The 19,640-nt window shown below is 39.9% G+C and overlaps 1 protein-coding gene across 1 annotated transcript; it reads left to right on the top strand.

Moving 5' to 3' along the window:
* Nucleotides 1-785: 785 nt before the first annotated feature.
* LOC122555740 (alpha-1,4-N-acetylglucosaminyltransferase-like) lies at nucleotides 786-17,885 on the top strand. Its single transcript, XM_043701805.2, has 4 exons — nucleotides 786-1,014; nucleotides 11,961-12,112; nucleotides 12,775-13,232; nucleotides 14,940-17,885. The coding sequence occupies exons 3-4, from the start codon at nucleotides 12,807-12,809 to the stop codon at nucleotides 15,522-15,524; spliced, it is 1,011 nt and encodes a 336-aa protein (XP_043557740.2). The 5' UTR covers nucleotides 786-1,014; nucleotides 11,961-12,112; nucleotides 12,775-12,806; the 3' UTR covers nucleotides 15,525-17,885.
* The last annotated feature ends 1,755 nt before the right edge of the window (nucleotides 17,886-19,640 follow it).

Raw genomic sequence — 19,640 nt, 5'->3', positions numbered from 1 at the left:
GGATAGAAAAACTCAAAAGCAACACATTTTTGATACTGGGGAAATTAGTAATTGGTAAAACCATTGAATTTAAGTCTGTCTTCTAGGTTGGGATCACAGACATGGCATTAGTGAACTGGTGCATTTTGGTGATAATTTAGTAGCAGCATGGTGGCTCAGTGGTTAGCACTGCTACCTCACAGCACCAGGGTCCCAGGTTCAATTCCAGCCTTGTGTGAGTCTGTGTGGAGTTTGCACATTCTCCTTGTGTCTGTGTTGTGTGGGTATTCCTCCTATAATCCAAAGATGTGCAGGGCAGATGTGCAGGGCAGGTGAATTGCCCATAGCGTTAGGTGCATTAGTCAGAGGGGAAATGGGTCTGGGTGGGTTGCTCTTTGGAGGGTTGGTTTGGGCTGAAGGGGCTGTTTCCATACCGTAGGAAATCTAATCAAAAATATTAATGTCCAGCTACCCTATCAGGGCCGAAATCATTCACTTCAGCTTTGATATTCAAGATTGTATTATGCTAACCACTGAACCTGGAAGAGACTATTCACAAGAGTTTTCTGTGCTCTTCCAGTAAAGCCTGCCTTCTTCATTGCTAGAACTGTTTGTGGCGCTTGTGTCCACAAGATTAAATTTTTCGATGAGTATCTCCAGCCACAGTCTACGCATACGGTCTATAAGCTCGATCAAGCAGCGGTGGGGACAGCATTCTAATGATTGAGGATAGTTAACCCGCGGGCGATGGTGGGTGGGGCCAGTTTGTCTCTTCGGCTAATTGGAGCACACTGCGTTCAGCGGATTCTTTTTTCGTTTTGTCCTGCTGTTTGGGAAATTAACTGCAACAACCTGCCACACCCTGAACCCCCAACAGCATTTCAGCTGGAACTACAGTTATCAAGACTAATGTTGATTCTTCGCTCCTGTGCTGTTACAACCGGCGCTTCCTGAATATAAAACCAAATCGACTGTTTCGACAGCTATCCTTACAGACATCACGCAAGCTGTCTGTCCTGTCACGGATTTCCACTGGTGAGTAATTGCGTCTCTTAAACCCCTTGTCTTATAATATTAGGATTTCCATGTATCGATTTGGAAGCAGCCTAAGCTCTGTTCCAATCCACTGTTCCTTGGAACGCTACAGAAAGAACAGGATTTAAAATAATACCAAACACCCGGAAAATAAAAGTCTTCTACAACCTCAATGCAGTTTTTCAAACTTGTCTTCTTCACCTGTGTTTCTAAGCTATAATGAGTTGAAGCTGTTAGTCAAATCACAAAATAAGATTAGATGTTAAAACAATTTAAATGTTGGTTTTATGAAAAGCAACAGGGCTGGTTGGCTGGTATGTTTATTACTGGTCATTGGCCTTGTGGGTTGTATATACACTGGACACAGACTTGAGAACTGCCAGGACCTGAAGGGCTTTTGCCCGAAACGTCGATTTCGAAGCTCCTTGGATGCTGCCTGAACTGCTGTGCTCTTCCAGCACCACTGATCCAGAGTCATCTGATGTGGTCAATTTACAATCTTCTGTAAAGCTTGGTGAAACCGGGGGAGGGATGGGGCGGCCGACCCTTACCAGGGGCGGAATTCGAGTTCTAAAAGACTGTGGCAGCGATAAAATCAATTAATATTAATTGTCAATGGCCTCTAGTAATGAAGAATGCAGACTGGCAGTCTCCCATCGAAATTTCTTACAGACGGGTGAATGTGCCTCCCCCTGCTGGACCCATAGGGACGCTGGAACATGTTTGATGAACTGTGCCAATAAGTTTCAGTCTATGGCTAATCTGGATGGTAATAATCTTCTCAAGGCTTTGCTCAACAGGTTCGGGACCCGTCTGTACGTGAGGACACCTGTTGAGTGTCACTTTTGTGCAGTAATTTTGCAGAGACAAATTCTGTCCTCTTTTTTTCGCGGGCGGAGATGTCGGGAGATGAGTGACTCCCCATGGGGTACCCAGCTCATCTACTCTTGAATTATTACGAGGGGTGAGACTGAAATAGAATAAGCAATTGCAGCTGATGGAACAGGTGAATAGTGTCATGCAGGATCCATTGATATAAATTAAAAACAAAGCTTACAAACCGATCTCTTTCACTGCAGTTTTTCCCTCGTGTTATAAAATACCAAACTGAAACTGAATTCTTCTAAGCCAGTTTGCGTTTGCCACCAAAGAAATATGAGCTCCAATGATGAGTTATAAACTGAAAAGAGCCAAACGTTTCCCCCCAGATTGAGTGCCAAGTGGGAAAACATTTGAACCAAGTAAAAATTTCAATTATAACATAACTGTACGCACGCATTAAACATACAATTGCAGGCCAACCACCTAAACCAGACCTGAGAAACTGAAGCAGCTTCCAATTCAGTGACACGAGACAGACACAAATGAAAATGAGACAATCTTCACTTAAGGGAAAAGACTTTGTCTATTTACTCTATTGAAGTTGGTTTTTATGTAGCTTCTGCCTTGACTTTTTTGTTCCCAACCCCACCCCCGAGGCTGCAAGTCCCTAACATCCTACCTTCAATTCTCAACCTCAAATCTCACACTTTCACTCTTTGTGCTTATTCATCCCTCATTCCTCGTTCCTCTCAGGCACCTTCCCTGTCACACACTTAACATACAGATGAAGTGATTACTGTGTTATTAATTATCTTTCAAAGAGAAAAAGAAAATTTACAGCCCAGGAACAGGCCCTTCGGCCCTCCAAGCCTGAGCCGATCCAAATCTACTTTCTAAACCTGTCGGTCAATTCCTAAGCATCTGTATCCCTCTGCTCTCCACCTACTCGTGCATCTGTCCAGACACATCTACCGTGCCTGCCTCTACCACCTCTGCTGGCAACGCATTCCAGACACCCACCACCCTCTGTGTGAAGTACTTACCACATATATCCCCCTTAAACTTTCCACCTCTCTCTTTGAAAGCGTGACCTCTCGTTATTGAATCCTTCACCCTGGGAAAGAGCTTGTCTCTATCCACCCTGTGTACACCAATCATGATTTTATAAACCTCAATCAGGTCCCCCCTCAATCTCCTTTTTTCTAATGAAAATAAACCCAACCTACTCCACCTCTCTTCATATCTAGCACCTTCCATACCAGGTAATATCCTCGTAAACCTTCTCTGCACCCTCTCCAAAGCGTCCACATTCTTTTGGTAATGTGGCGACCAGTATTCTAAATGTGGCCGAACCAATGTCTTGTATAACTTTAACTTGACTTGCCAGCTCTTATACTCAATACCCCGTCCGATGAAGGCAAGCTTACTATATGCCTTCTTGACCACTCTATCCACCCGTGCAGCAACCTTCAAGGTACAATGGACCTGCAATCCCAGATCTCTCTGCCCATCAACTTTCTCAAGGCTCTTCCGTTCACTGTATAATTCACTCTAGAATTAGACTTGCCTAAATGCATTACCTCACATTTGTCTGGATTGAAATCCATCTGCCACTTTTCCGCTCAACTCTCCAGTCTATCTATATCCTCCTGTATTCTTTAATAATCCCTTATGCTTTCTGCTACTCCACCAATCTTCGGGTCATCTGCAAACTTGTTGATCAGACCAACAGTGCCCTCTTCCAGATCACTTATGTATATCATAAACAATAGTGGCCCCAACACTGACCTCTATGGAACACCACTGGTCACCTTTCTCCATTTCAAGAAACTCCTTTCAACTACTACTCTTTGTCTCCTGTTGCTCAACCAGTTCTTTATCCCCCTAGCTAGAACACCCTGCACACCATGTGACTACTCTTTCTCCATTAGTCTACCATGGGGAACCTTATCAAACACCTTAAAGTCCATGTATATGACATTAACAGCCCTTCCTTCATCTATCAACTTGGTCACTTCCTCAAAGAACTCTATTAAGTTGGTAAGGCACGATCTCCCTTGCACAAAACCATGTTGCCTATCACTGATAAGCCCATTCTTTTCTAAATATAAATAGATCCTATCCCTCAGTACTGTCTCCAGCAACTTTCCCACCACCAACGTCAGGCTCACTGGCCTGTAGGGATTGGCACGCAAATTCCACTTTGCGTATCTATCCCTAATATTTGAACAATTACAAAAGTATTTTGAGTTAAATAATATACATCGTGATGCTGACAAAGATGTAACTCCATAAGACCAAACTACATAGGAATTAAAGTAGACTATTCAGTCCATCCAGTCCCCTCTGTCATTCAATGAATTCCTGACTAATCTGGTAATCCTTAATTCCACTTTTCTGCTTTTTTTCCCCACTCCCTCGATTCCATTACTGATTAAAAATCTCTCTATCTCAATGATGAATAAATTAATTACCCAGTCTTTACAGCCCTCTGTAGTAAAGAATTCCCTGGATTTACTGCCCTCTCAGAGAAAAAGCCCTCCTCCATCTGTCTTAAATGGATGACTCTCTTACTCTGTGTATGCCCTGTGGTCTTAAACTCTCCTACAAAGGGAAATAACCTTTCTGCATCCATCCTGTCAAACCCCTAAGAATCTTGTGTGTGTCAATAAGGTCACCTCTAAGATTTCGCAACTCCAATGAGTACAGACCCAACCTACTCAATTCTCTCATAAATTAATCCCCTCCATACTCAATCAACTGAGTTAATCCTTTCTGGACTGCCTCTAATACAGGTATATCTTTGCTTAGGTTAGGGAACCAAACTGCTCCTAGTATTCTAGGTGTGGTCTGACTGGTACCTTGCATAGCTTTACTAATACTTCCCTATTTTTGTGGAATCATAGAATTTTACAGTACAGAAGGAGGCCATTCATCCCATTGAAATATGTGCTTAGTCCCAAAAGAAGGGCTTCCTGAAGAAGGGCTTATGCCCGAAACGTCGATTCTCCTGTTCCTTGGATGCTGCCTGAGCTGAGGCACTTTTCCAGCAACACATTTTCAGCTCCCAAAAGAGTTACCCAGCTAGTCCCATTCCTCAGCCCTATCTCTGTAGCCAATACTCAATTTCCTTTTGAAATAAAAAAAAATGACATTCTACTTGCCTTTCCTGTCACCTGTATTAACTTGGATGCTAGCTTGTTTTTCCAAAACTTCGTCACAAATTGTATTATTTCCATTTCTCACTGAAGATTAGAAGAATGAGAGGCAACCTTATTTAAATTCGTAAGATTCTTTATGTCGACAGGGTAAATGCAGAGAGGTTGTTTTCCCCTTGTGGGAGAGTACAGCACCAGAGGGTATAATCTCAGACCAAGGGGTCACTCACTTATGACAGAGATAAAGAGGGATAGTTTTCTGAGGGTGATTTAATCTGGAATTCTTTACTGCAAAGAGCTGTTGAGTTTGGTTTATTATCTATCTTAGCCTTGAATACACTTACTTTTAATCAGTAATGGAATCAAGAGTTATAGGGAAGGGGCAGAAAAGTGGAATTGAGGGTTTTCAGATTGTTATGGTGTGGTAGTGGGTTCAGTGGGATGTAATACTGAGTTAAGTGATACTAATTAACAAATTGATTGGTAGTTTTATATATAGCAGTGATGAATATATTAAGTGGTAAATTAATATATTGAAATGAGTATGCTCATTAACTACTTAGTGTATATATAGCAGTAAATGTATACTAAGCAGTAATCCACTTTCAATATATTAGAAACACATGTAAACTAACGAGTGCTGAAGCAAACTTAGACATATTTAACAAAGCTGCTCCCTGCCCACTTTACAATGGCTGGTCTGGAGAACTCTGGGTCCTTGGCAATGTTCGCAATTCCGGTCCAAAATGAAGTTACCTGAAAAGGGCAAAGTCCCCGCTATTAATACCATTCTGACTTTAAGATTACATGCTGTATCATCATTCTGTGGTACTTTCAGCACTTTTTCAGAATTCCTTTATGCTGAAACAACATATCCAGGTGGTCCCCTGTCATGGGGCAGTTCAAGACAGCTCTCGCCGAAGAGATCATACCACACGATTATTTTTCAGTCCAAATAGGCTGATTTTGCATTAGGGCTTTTTTCCAGTATTTTTCCACTTTATTTCAATTTCTAATTGTCATGTCCAATTAACTCTTAATGGTCTGTGTAGTTACGCCTACCACTATCCAGATCAATTATGAGCTCATTGAATGGTAGAATAGACACTCTTCCATCTGCTTCCACACCTATAGTCTTACAGTTGAAAATACACCACAACACGAAAGGTCTGCATCAAAGTGATGGATAAAAAGAAAGGGATGACAACAGATAGTGGGTGTACAAAAGGCAATGATGGTACACTACTTTTTAAAATGGAAGCAGGAACAAAAAAATGATGGGGAAAATATGTATGAATTATATGATCATACAAACTGAAGGAGTCTTCAAGATATAGATGCAAAAAGTACTGATATCAGCAGTAACAAAAGCTTCGAAAGTGATGATTATCATTATCAATTTGCTTATCTAAGGATCGTTTAAATCTCCCTAATGTGGCTGAGTTAACTACATTGGCAGGTAGAGCATTCCATGCCCTTGCCACTCTGAGTAAAGAACTTGCCTCTGACATTTGTCTTAAATCTATCACCCCTCAATTTGTAGTTATGCCCCCTCATACAAGCTGACGTCATCATCCTAGGAAAAAGACTTTCACTGTCTACCCTATAATCCTCTGATCATCTTGTATGTCTCTGTCAAATCCCCTCTTAGCCTTCTTCTTGCCAATGAGAACAGACCTAAGTCTCTCAGCCTTTCCTTATAAGACCTTCCAGACCAAGTAAATCCTAGTAAATCTCCTCTGCACCTTTTCCAATGCTTCCACATTCTTCCTGAAATATGGTGACGAGAATTCTACACAATATTCCAAGTGAGGCTGCACTAGCGTTTTGTACAGTTGCAGCATGATATTGTGGTTCCGGAACTCAATCCCTCTACCAATGAAATCTAACACACCATGTGCCTTCTTAACAGCACTATCAACCTGGGTGGCAACTTTCAAGGATCAATGTACATTGACTCCAAGATCCCTCTGCACATCCACACTACCAAGAATCTTTCCATTGACCCAGTACTCTGCCTTCCTGTTACTCTTCGCAAAGTGCATCACTTTTACGTTAAGGTGCATTGAACTCCATTTAACACCTCTCAGCCTACTTCTACAGTTAATCCAAGTCCCCCTGCAACCTGTAACATTCTTCCAAACTGTCCACTACTCCACTGATTTTAGTGTCATTTGCAAATTTACTAATCCATCCACCTATGCCTGTGTCTAAGTTATTTATAAAAATGACAAACAGCAGTGGTCCCAAAACAAGTCCTTGTAGGACACCACTAGTAACCGGACTCCAGGCTGAATATTTCCATCAACCACCACTCGCTGCCTTCTTTCAGAAAGCCAGTTTCTAATCCAAACTGCTAAATCACCCTCAATCCCATGCCTCTGCAGTTTCTCCAACAGCCTACCATGTGGAACCTTATCAAAGGCTTTACTGAAGTCCGTGTATATCACGTCAACTGCCCTAGCCTCATCCAAATGCTTGGTCACCTTCTCAAAAAAACTCAGGTTTGTGAGACACGACCTGCCCTTGATGAAACCGTGTTGACTATCTGAAATCAAATTGTTGCTTGATAGATGATTAGAAATCTTATCTCTTATAATCCTTTCCAAAACCTTTCCTACAACAGAAGTAAGGTTCACAGTCTATAATTACCTGGGTCATCTCTACTGTCCTTCTTGAACAAGGGCACAACATTTGCAATCCTCCAGTCCTCTGGTACTAAACCTGTAGACAATGACGACTCAAATATCAAAGCCAAAGACTCTGCTATCTCCTCCCTAGCTTCCCAGAGAATCCTTGGGTAAATCCCATCCGGGCTGAAAATGTGTCGCTGGAAAAGTGCAGCAGGTCAGGCAGCATCCAAGGAACAGGAGAATCCCGAAATGTCGATTCTCCTGTTCCTTGGATGCTGCCTGACCTGCGCTTTTCCAGCAACACATTTTCAGCTCTGATCTCCAGCATCTGCAGTCCTCACTTTCCCCTTAAATCCCATCCGGCCCAGGGGACTTATCTACTTTCACATCGTCTAGAATTGATAACATCTCCTCCTTACTAACCTCAATCCTTTCAAGTCTAATAGCCCACATCGCAGACTTCTCCTCCACAATATTCTCCTTTTCCGATTGAAAACAGATGAGAAATGTTCGTTTAGCCCCTCTCCGATCTCCACAGGGTCCACACTCGACTTCCCTCTTCTGTCTTTGGCTCTGTTCCTATCCTAGCTATCCTTTTATTCCTCACATACCAATAGAAAGCTGTAGGGTTCTTCTTTATTCTATTTGCTAAAGACTGCTCGTGTCCTCTGTTTGCTCTTCTTAACTGTCTCTTTAAATCCTTCCTAGCTGATCTGTAAATCTCCCTCGCCTCATCTGAACCATCTTGCCTCATCAACACATAAGCCTCCTTCACTTAACAAGACGTGCAATTTCTGTAGTAAACCAAGGTTCCCTTACCTTATCACTTCCTGCCTGACAGGGACACACATATCAAGGCCACGCAATATCTGTTCCTTAAACCAGCTCCACATTTCCATTGTCAGCATCCCTTGCATTTTGCTACCCTATTTTATGGCATCCTAATTGCATTATAATTGCCCATGCCCCATCAATAACTCTTGACCTGTGGCATGTACCTATCCCTTTCCATCACTAAACTAAACGTAACTGAATTATGGTTACTCTCTCCAAAGTGCTCACCTACAACTAAATCAAACACCTGGCCTGGTTTATTACCAAGCACCAGATCCAATTTGGCCTCCCCTCTTGTCGGCCCTTTGACAGACTGTGTCAGGAAACCCTCCTGTACACATCGGTCAAAAACTGATCCATCCGATGTACTAGAGTTATAGCATTTCCAGTCAATGTTGTGGAAGTTAAAGTCTCCCATAATGACCACCCTGTTCCTTTCACTCCTATCCAGGAAAATTTTGCCAATCCTCTCTTCTACCTCCCTAGAACTGTCTGAAGGCCTACAAAAAACTCCAAGCAGTGTGACCTCTCCTCTCCTGTTTCTAACCTCAATTAGAAGAGGCCATACAGAACAGTATAGATCACTTGACATCTAGATGTATAGAAAATGGATTGCAGATAAGCATCATAAAAAAATCAAAGCAAGGTAGTTAGAGTGAATATCTTCTAGAAGAAATGGCCTGTCAAATTCTTCAACAGTGATTTCACACAGTGCTCTAGAAGAAGAGAGATCAGGTGCCCTAAAGTGCTTTGGCTGAGATGAAGAGATCATGTGTTCAAGTGACCTGACAATGTTTATACACTATTATGAAGATTTGTGAACTGCAATATTAATTTAGTGTCACTGATTGGACATTGGTCACTATCTCAGGTTTTATTGAAAGAAAATAAAGGAAAAAGGTTGTATTTTCAAGGAACGCATCACCTCAATTGGAGTCATTGAATTTGTTATTCTTCCAGAGTGAGGTTATATAACCGAGTTTGTGGGGTAATAAAGCTATTGAATTTGAACACAGCAGTATTTAGTTTTCTGTATCTCTTTTCCAGTTATCATTCCCTTGGTCAAAATTCCACATTGAGGATGTTCCACATTGAGAATGCCTGCTGTTTGGAGTTCTGTGACACAAGACAGCTGTACAGCCAGTTCTATTTATTTTCCACTTGTAAGAGTATGCCTCAGATCTCAGCTTTCTAACATATTGAATTGATTCGTCTGTTGTTTGGGCTGAGTTCATGCATCTTTTAGCAGAGACAATTAGCTTTTCAAATATTGCAGTTAGTAATTTGAATGCATCTTACCTTTTATCTGTTGAGGCAAGAATCACTTTTTGCATCTTTGAGAATGAACCTTGCACAGAGCAACCCAAAGTCTCCCTTTAGTGATTTGAGATGGTTACTGTTCAATAAGCTTTGAAACATTCCACTGTATCACCTACGGCTTGCTGGGGTCTGCTAAGTGAAAAGACAATGTTTAACTTAATTTGCAAAGCATTGATTTTTAGAAACCGAAATGTCTCTGTAACACAATTTTTCTTGTATCAGATATGTTTCTAACACCTTTTTTCAATTTTAATTAACTCATTTATTAGATGATATGGTCATGTAGTAATGATGCCTCCTGAATTTGCCTTGACAAGTGGCATGTTTGGATGCTTGAAGAAACAGAATTAGAAGAATTCATCAATATTCTCAATAATTATCAACCCTCCATTAAAATTGAAGCTGCAGCACACAATTTAACTCCATACCAAATGAATCAGGATAACGAGCTTCAGGCAACAACAAAAAATTTTCTTTCAAAATTACTGACACATCTCTACAAAAAAACAGTCATTGATTTTAATGCATCTTTTGCAGATTGTGGAGGTCATAACCAATACATTTCCAAGAGATGTACATAAAGTTGGAAAATTTTAACCAGGCAGTTACCACCTTTTTATTTTTACCACAACTCAGATCTCAATCTCCAATTTAAACTGAACAGTTGACAGTATCGATTAGAAAAGCATCCATGACATTTAGTCCACTCCATCCATCAGCTTGAACATTCACTCCATTCACCACTGACATACAGTGGCTGCAGTGTATACCATGCAAAAGATGGACTACATCAAAGAGTGTGGTGCTGGAACAGCATAGCCGGTCAGGCAGCATCTGAGGAGCAGGAGAGTTGATATTTTAGGCATCAGCTTTCCTGTTGCTCGGATGCTGCCTGGCCTGCTCTGCTTTTCCAGCACCACACTCTTCAATTCTGATCTCCAGCATCTGCAGTCCTCACTTTCTCTTAAAAGATAGACTGCAGTAACTCACCTAGGCTCTTCCAACAGCACTGTTCAAACCACTGACCTTGACATCAAGGAAGAAAAAAACAGCAGCTACATGTAAACGCTACCACCTGCAAACTCCTCTCCAAGCCACATACTAATGTCATTTGGAACTACATCACCATTCCTTCACTGTCGCTGAGTCAAAATCCTGGAATTCCCTTCATAATAGCGGCCCAAGAAATGCAGAGGTTCAATTTACCACGGCTTCTCCGGGGCAGTAAGGGGTGGCTAATAAATGGTGGCCTTGCCAGTGGTATTCATATCCTATTGTTATGACATGGCAGTGAATCCCTCTGTTAATTAAGCTAAACACCCAGAAAAGCTCCCCTCCCCTCATAATCTATTAAAATATCAGTGACAGAACTCCCAAATTCCACTTTTAAAAATAAATCAATTTATTCTTTACCCCTAAAAGTGAACAACTATTCACAACTCTACACCCCCTTTATCTTAACTGCTTATTACCCGTCTACAACTCTATAACAATGTACTGTTCCAACAAAACACTTATTAAAATTACATCAACTTAATTTCAAAACCATACAATGGCTGTCGTCTTCAGTGTCTGTCTTCTTTCGGCTGAAAATCTCCCTGGGTTGTTGTCTTTCTTTTTATTGTGAAGATGTTTCAAATGAAAAAGATACCTTTTGATAGAGAGAGTTTCAATATCTTGGGTCTTCCTCAATGGCAGTTACTCTGACTTTCAAACTGACTGTGTTTTTTTATACCACAACACCAGATTGTCTCATTGGTTTGATGTTGGCAAAGTAATAAATTCAAATTCAATTGGGTTTTAGTATCCTGGAGCATAATTTTAAACTGGTTTAAATTTGAATTGTCAAAACAGCAACTAACTCTGGTATCTATTTCACAGCCAAATGTTACATATTTTCAATTTTCCAGTATGCTCTGAGATTGCTAGCTAGTCATATGACTGTTCCTTGTAAGCTCCCAGTGCAGAATGGCATTCACTCTCTCTTTAAAGGTACATTGCATGCCTCAACTTCATAATACTATGATTTTGTTTAGAAAAGAAGTTCCTGAATCAATATAGGCTTGACTGATAGATTCTACATTCACTTGCAAGGAATTCATTACCTTAGTGATTTCAGATTTTCTTGGACATTAAGCATCACTTTGATTGTAATAAAACTATTTTTATTCTTTGGCAGCCTCGCAATTCCTCCCAACACCCCTCTACTCCATAAAGTTTGCAGCCTACCTCTTCCTTGGCAGTTCTCCTTTCCCGTTTGGTGAGCAAACAGGTTTAGAAAACCCTGATGGAGCCAAGCTGTTGTCATCCTACAAAAGATTCTGGACTGAGGTAATGTGTGTTTTTTTTAGTAGAAACCTAGAATTTACGGACAGTTCCTGGAGAAGTTTGCAAGGAACAGATCTTGTTCTTGCTAACAGTGATAAAGAGAAACAAATTGGCCATTTGTCGTCATTAAATAAGCTACTTACGTTTTGGTTTGCTTCACAAGTCGTGAGGCATGAATTCCAGTGCATTCTCCCATAACTGCAGTGACTAATTTATTGAACTTAAGATAAATGACATTTGTATGGACTTCCAGAAAGTATTTGATAAGGGCTCACATAAATGCTCTCCTTGTTATTTAAGACAAGTGTCTAGGCTTGTTAAGACTCCTTAGTAGTCTTTCCTCTACTATTAATAGTTAGACAGGACCTTGGATTCAGCCTCACTAAACTGCAACCACAAGTTCCAATCGTTGGTAACCCAGAAGCAAGTATGACGAATGGTTTCCTGCAAAGATTTATAAAACAAGTACTAACTGCACAGGTCTGTTCTTTCAAATCCTTTCTTTGCCTCACCCACTTTATTTGTTGAAGAGAATGATTTGGCATTAATTTATGGAGGGAATCAATTTAGTTATTGTAATTTATGAAGAAGTTGACTCATTCTTATCTAAGCATTATTATCAAAGTGCCTTATTGCTAATCAAATTCTTCATTTCTGTTTCACAGGAGCTTTTGAAGAAACATTCAAGCCCTACATCATGTTTTCCATGTATAAAGGGTGTCTGTTTATAGGCACAATTATGGTTTGTGGAATGTTGTACATATTTGGCAGTCTGGATAACTACGAATATATTAAAAACTTCTTCAGACCTTCCTCATCCCGGATAAAGAATTACAGAAATGTATCAAATATAATTGTAGAATCTGGGATTATGTTTGTGGAGACATCTGATAAGGTTGAGCCAACACCATTGACAGTGTGTTCAGTGGAGTCTGCTGCCCGGTTAAATCCAGAAAAGCGTATCTATTTCTTCATGAAGGAATTCAGTGGCAATTTAACACAGTATCCACAACCTGACTATGCTGGCATCCCTTTGCTTTCCTCAATTAGTAATGTTGATGTTCTACCCTTGAATCCCACTGAACTGTTTGAAGACACTCCCCTGATTGCCTGGTATCAAAAGGTAATTAATTCATAAAAGCAATGCTGATGAAAACATTTGTTCTGATAAACTAGCAACATTGCTCGTTTTTTAAAAAAAAAGCAAATATTATTTAAGATAAATGCAAAGATAGGAACTGAAATTTTCTATTTAGCCCTTGAACTTGTTTGCCATCCAGTGATATTGTGGCTAATCTACAATACACCTAGGGCAGCACAGTGGCTTAGTTATTATTATTACTGCTGCCTCATGGTGCCAGGGACCCAGTTTCGATTCCACTCTTAGGTGACTGTCTATCTGTGTGGAGTTTGCATATTCTCCCTGTATCTGTGTGGGTTTCCTCTGGGTGCTCCGGTTTCCTCCTGATGCTCCAATTTCCTCCTACAGTCCAAAGTTGTGCAGGTTAGGTGGATTGGCAATACTAAGTTGCCCATAATGTTCAGGATGTGTAGGTTAGGTGAATTAGCCAGGGGAAATCTAGGGTTATGGGGATAGAGTTGGGGTGTGATGGGGTGGTCGTGGAGGGTCTGAGTGAGGTGCTGTTCAGAAGCTCGTTGCAGACACATTTGGGCCGAATGGCCTACTTTTGCACTGCAGGAATTCTATAACCAATTGTACCTATGCATCTTTGTTCCACCAATACCGTTGCTTAAAGAAACTATTCATCTCAGAGTTAACATTTTCAATATATCCAGCATCAATTGATGTTTGCAGAACACTGCAAATAATTTCGTGTTTCAATATTTTTCTCAATTTAAAGTCAGACCTTTCAAGAATTGAAGTTTAAAAAACATCCAAGTCTAAGTCTTGACAAATGGGAAAAATAATTTCTCTCAAAGTTCAGTAAACCATGAGTGACCTTTATCAAATTCCTTTTTAAAGTCCTTTGAAATATCCTTCATAATTTCCTGTCTATATATCAGTTACCTCTTGACCTCAACCAGCTTCATTTGACATGACTCATCTTTTATAACTTTCTTTTAAATGTTGGATAGGAACTGTCTGATCCTAGAACTTCTCACTCTGTAATGCCATTATGTTATTCTGTATTTGCTCATTTTAATTGTCTGTCCCTGATTTAGTACCACTCATCATTCAACATTAGTGCAGCCTCCAATGTAGATGCTAAAATTATCAAACAGATTTGTCATTCTTTATTTCTTTTGGTGCCATCTTTCTCAGCTTTCAAAGATCTAACAGTTCTCCTGACCTCCTCTTTTCTTAATCCAAGGGTGGATTTTTTACGTTGTATTCCCAATACCTGGCAAACTTTAGTTTTACACAACTTTTGTGGTTCTAAGATCTATTTTGTCAACCGTTCCTGACCTTTGCATCTCTTTTCCTTGCCATAAATTTAATACAACACTTAGTTGCCATCTGATCACTATATCAACAAAAACAAATGGCCAAATATCTGTTTCCCAATTTGGCCCCATTATAAATGATTGGTTGAGCCTCATTAATGGATTCGCTCGGCAGATTTTGTTTTTCCCAGGCTGAAATGAAATAGTTTTGCATTGACTTTTCATGTGGTTAAAGTTTTGGGACTTTTTTTCTCTTCCCCCCCCCCCCCCCAATGTGTGCCTGTTTGATCAAGATTAAGGGATGTGAAATAGAATAGTTGTCTTTAGCTTCAAGGGGTGCCACAAACACTAGAGAAGGAATAGATTTAAATCTGCTGAAAGTGAATTTTAGGAATGACATTTCATCCTTTCTGTTGCACTACAGGTAAATCCAAATGCAGAAAGGTATTGGACCCATGTACTTGCTGATGGCTGCAGGTTAGCATTGCTCTGGAAATATGGTGGGATCTACCTGGATACTGACATTATATCACTGAAGCCATTACCATTTGCTAACTTTACCTGCTTAGAAGATGGAAGTTTCTTCAATAATGCAGCTTTAGGATTTCATTATATCCACCATAATTTTCTGTTGGATTGCATGAAAGATTTTGTTGCCAATTATATTGGACATGTTTGGGGCCAGCAAGGCCCAAGACTGATAACACGTGTTTTGAAGCAATGGTGTCAGTCCGATAACCCAAGTGCCTTCACTGGAAAAGAATGCAATGGAATCTCTTTATGGGTCACAAGGCGGTTCTATCCAATCCCCTATTCAAACTGGGGGAGCTACTATAACCACTGGAAAAAGGAGGATATAGAGAGATACTTCTCAGATACTTACGGTGCTCACATCTGGAACTATATGAATTCCGGCAGAAAGAGAAAAGTAACTGCTGGAAGTGGATCATTACTTGAATATCTTTTTCAGATGCATTGTCCGACTACTTACAAAACTTTAGTTCAATGAGTTGAAACTCCCGTATATCCTGAGGTTTTGGGGACTTGAGGTCACTAAATGTACAGATGATCCAAAATGGTGTTACAATTTGGAAAAACAAGCTATAAATCCCACCGTCACTTTATCATTTGACTCGATAACATTTGCTCCAATTGAGTTCCATTGTAAATGCTCGATAAGGCAACACAAAGATGGCCGTTTGCTCCATAAGGAGCATTAAAAATGGCCAGAATTTTCTCCTTCCTCGGATGGTGAGAAGGGGAGATAATCAGGCCAATTAAGAGGCACACCTTGAGGTGGGCGAGAAAGGTGACCAGTTACCTGATTGGGGAACCATAGCAACCGACCTGTGGGGTTCATGGAGAGCCTTCCATTACCTCACACTGGGGGCAATGGAGGTGAGGCTGGGGACATTTGAAGCTCATCCCCCTGCCCTTGTCTCCAAATCCCCTGACAACCGTCACCCAACAATCCCTGCCATTCCCAACCTTTGATTGGCCACCAGCATCTGGAAACACAGGATGCCAGTGTTGAGACCTGTGACAGGGTGTGATCCCTGCCCACACATGCTTATTGGCTCTTCATGAGCTGACTGGCACAGAATATGGAGAGTTATCTTATCAGGTGGGGTTAGCGTATTAATTGCCAGCAAACACACTCCTCCCAATACTTCAGGAAAATACGGAGAAAACTGCACCCGTAGTGTTAAGGTTCTCTTGTGGAATGTATGGTTTGAATTCTATCTTCAGGAGTTTGATTTCAAAGCATATTGTTTGGGTTCCTCTTGTGGCAATGCTTATTTTGTTCAGTGTCAATCCTACCTGGGAATGCTTGATGCCAACTAATTCAATCTTTTCCCTAGAGTTCAAAAGTAGGGATATAATTTTAAGGAGAGAGGAGAAAGATTTAAAAATGACCTGAAGGGCAACGTTTTCACACACAGGGCTGGTTTGTATGTGAAATGAAGTGGTAAATGCATATACAGTTACACCATTTTAGAGACATTTGGATAGGTGCATGAATAGGAAAAGTTCCGAAGGATATGGCCCATGTGCAGGTAAAAGGGACTACTTTGGTATGGGAAACTTAGTCGGCATGGATGAGTTGGACCAAAAGGTCTGATCCATGCTATATAACTCTATGACTGATTACTTTAAACCTGCAGCCTCTAGCTATCCAGTCTTTTTGTGAGTGAGAACATTTTCTCCACATATACTCCTTCCAGATTGATTTTGCAACTTGGAATTCCTCCATCAGATTTCCTCTTAGCCATTTTTTCCAAGTGCAACAGACAAACTTCTCCATCCTATCCTGATAATCATTCCTCATCCCTGGAGCCATTCTCTCAAATATTTTGTACACTTTTTTTTTCTCTCTAAAAACCTTCATATCCTTCCTAAAGTACAGCACTTACAACTGAGCACGGTGTATGCCAAGTGATGGTAATCGGTGATTGTATAACTTCATCATGACCTCCTTACTCGATGTCCCTATCAACAAAATTTGGGATACAGCACATGCTACATTACCCACACTCTCACACTGTCCTGCCTCCTTTAAAATAATTCTGCATGTATACACACAGGCCTTTCTGGTCCAGCAGCCCTTTGAAAATAGTACCATTTATGTTATATTTTCTGAGTTCTTCCTACCCAAAATGAATGATTTCAAATGTTTTCATTCAAGTGTAGACTGTTATTTTTGAACTCAACATTTGTGAAGGATGTTTATAAAATACTGTATTAAAAAACAATATAAATGAGGAACTTCAAAAAAAAACGTTAATTGAGTGTTTGCCCATTTGAGTGCACTGGCAATCTAATACTATACAGGATAAGTTTTTTGCTCCATTTACCTCAGTATGTAATGCCAAGTATTGTTGCTGAAGGGAACATGCCTTGACAATAGGAACAGTGGGTTATAGTGGTACCTGCTCTACAGTCAATTTGTTGTAAAAGAGAAATTCCAGCAATTTACACACTGTAGCTGCTGCTGCCACTTGTAGCAAATCTGTTGCTGTGGAATATCACATTTGTTTGTGTTGTTATCCTCTTACATCCCATGACTCATCTGCAACTGCTCTGGCATACCTGTCATCCAACTATACCAAGGTCTGCCCCTCCATCTTGCCATCTAGAAGAGATCTCCAGAGATTTTCAGCTCTGACCAAATGGCCAAATTATTGACATTTTCTTATCTGGATGTCTCATTTTGCTCTCTTGAGAATTATTTTTTATTTCTGTTCCAATTTCAAACAATAATTTATGTCTTGGTCTGTGTATGGAATTCTTAACCTAATTCTTAGCAACCAAATATCTAAGGCCTCCAATATGTTTTCACAAATATTTAGTTATTGTCCAGGTTCTGAGACATACAAAAAAGAAGTGGATAGAATGTAGCATGTTATGAGTTTTTTCTCCTGTTTTAGAGTTTTCTTTTTGTGCACACACTGGTTAATGTTCACAAAATAACTTCTGGCGATTCCTATCCTTCTCCTGACTATAGTATTGCACCTTGCATCTGCTGTTATCCTAAACAGACAAACTTGTGTTGTAGTGGATACAATCTTCATTCTAACTTCTTCTAATGTGTACGTCATGACTGCCTTAATTTTTATCTTTTTGATGTTCGCTTCAATCCATATTCAAAGATTTGAGATTTTACTTGGACAATATTTAGTGGGGGGGTTTCTGATTTTGATAGGTGGCAGTGTATTGCAAATTTATTCATCCATTTTCCATCTAAATTGAAGAATGTTTGTGTATAGACTGAATAATATTACAACAGTACACTGTCTTGTCATATTCACTTCTTCACTTCAAACAAGGTTGATTGTCTCTCTTCTGCCTAATGCTCACTAAATGCCATATAGCTCCTGGATAAATCTCATCCCCTACTTCTGCTGTCAATTTTACATTTCATCTATTTTGATGAAACACATGGTCAAATGATTTTTCTAATTGGCTGTGAAGCATATGTAAGTGCAGTTGTCTACTTTGAGAGACATTATTAAATGATGCTCTCAGGAACAAGAGAGGGAATATTTAACCTATCAAGATATAAATCCAGACTCTTGTTTCACCAATTTCTGCTCCAAATGCGTTGTTATTTCTTTTGATTATGATTTTCAAGGTCACTTTGTAAGGACACAATAAGCTTATGGTTCTAAAATGATTGCTTTAAATATCTTAGCTAACTTGACAGATAGGAAAAAGTCTCTAGTCACTAAGACTGTATCTTTTGGAATGTATTTGATCACAAATTCCTGTTATCACTTCTAATTCTGTTCTCCTTGGAGAATCATTAATATCATGGCTGGGATCGTACAAGATTAATCTCTTCTATATATCTGCTGCGAGCATATATCTCATTACTATTCCCCGCTGTTTGTGGATGAAATGCTGCCGTTAAAAGCCAGAAATGGCACTCAAATCTGTCTTGCGCAGGCAGGTGGCCTAATGTGTAGTTGGTAACTGAAACTAGAGAACAAATCAGACTGATACAGTTCTACGATTCAAAGTTCTAGAACGTCGCTTTTTTTTAAAGAGCGATCAGTTCTGACGCTTAACTGTGAAATCAGTAAAAAGCATGAATGTGAATATTTAAAGGATACAATTAGTAACACTTTGACCTATTCTGGGGAAATTAGAAACCCTACCAAAACAACTACTGTCAAATGGAAGAAGTATAAGATTTCAACAGTGCAGGGGAATGCAAAATATTTAAGGATTGCAGTACATAAAATCAATGAAATTATAACACAAAGGGAGATGGACAGAGCTTCAAAGAAATTTTGTAGAGTGCTTGGCCATTGATTAAATGGCATTTGAAGGAGCCTTTAATTTGTGAAGATTATTTTAAGAAGCATTGGGGTAGAGGTTAGTCTCTCATGAATAGGCAGCAGTACATACCATAGCCTGCTTGATAATCCATCTCATTGAAGTCAGAGTTTAAAATCTGTTTCTCCTTGAACTTTGTGGAAGTAAAAAGAATAAAATAACTCATTGATGCATTTGAGAGTCATTTTCTTAATATTTGTCAACAGTTAGAAGTATTTAGTCATGAAGAAAGATGTCTTGCTTCATGTGATTTGGAGATGCCGATGTTGGACTGGGGTGTACAAAG

The sequence above is a fragment of the Chiloscyllium plagiosum genome, unplaced genomic scaffold (assembly GCF_037043375.1).
Source record: "Chiloscyllium plagiosum isolate Xiang-an unplaced genomic scaffold, Cpla_swu_hap1 HiC_scaffold_13, whole genome shotgun sequence".
In the NCBI taxonomy this organism is placed as follows: domain Eukaryota; kingdom Metazoa; phylum Chordata; class Chondrichthyes; order Orectolobiformes; family Hemiscylliidae; genus Chiloscyllium; species Chiloscyllium plagiosum.
Note: the sequence above shows the minus strand (reverse complement) of the source record. Positions and strands in the feature narration are given on the sequence as shown.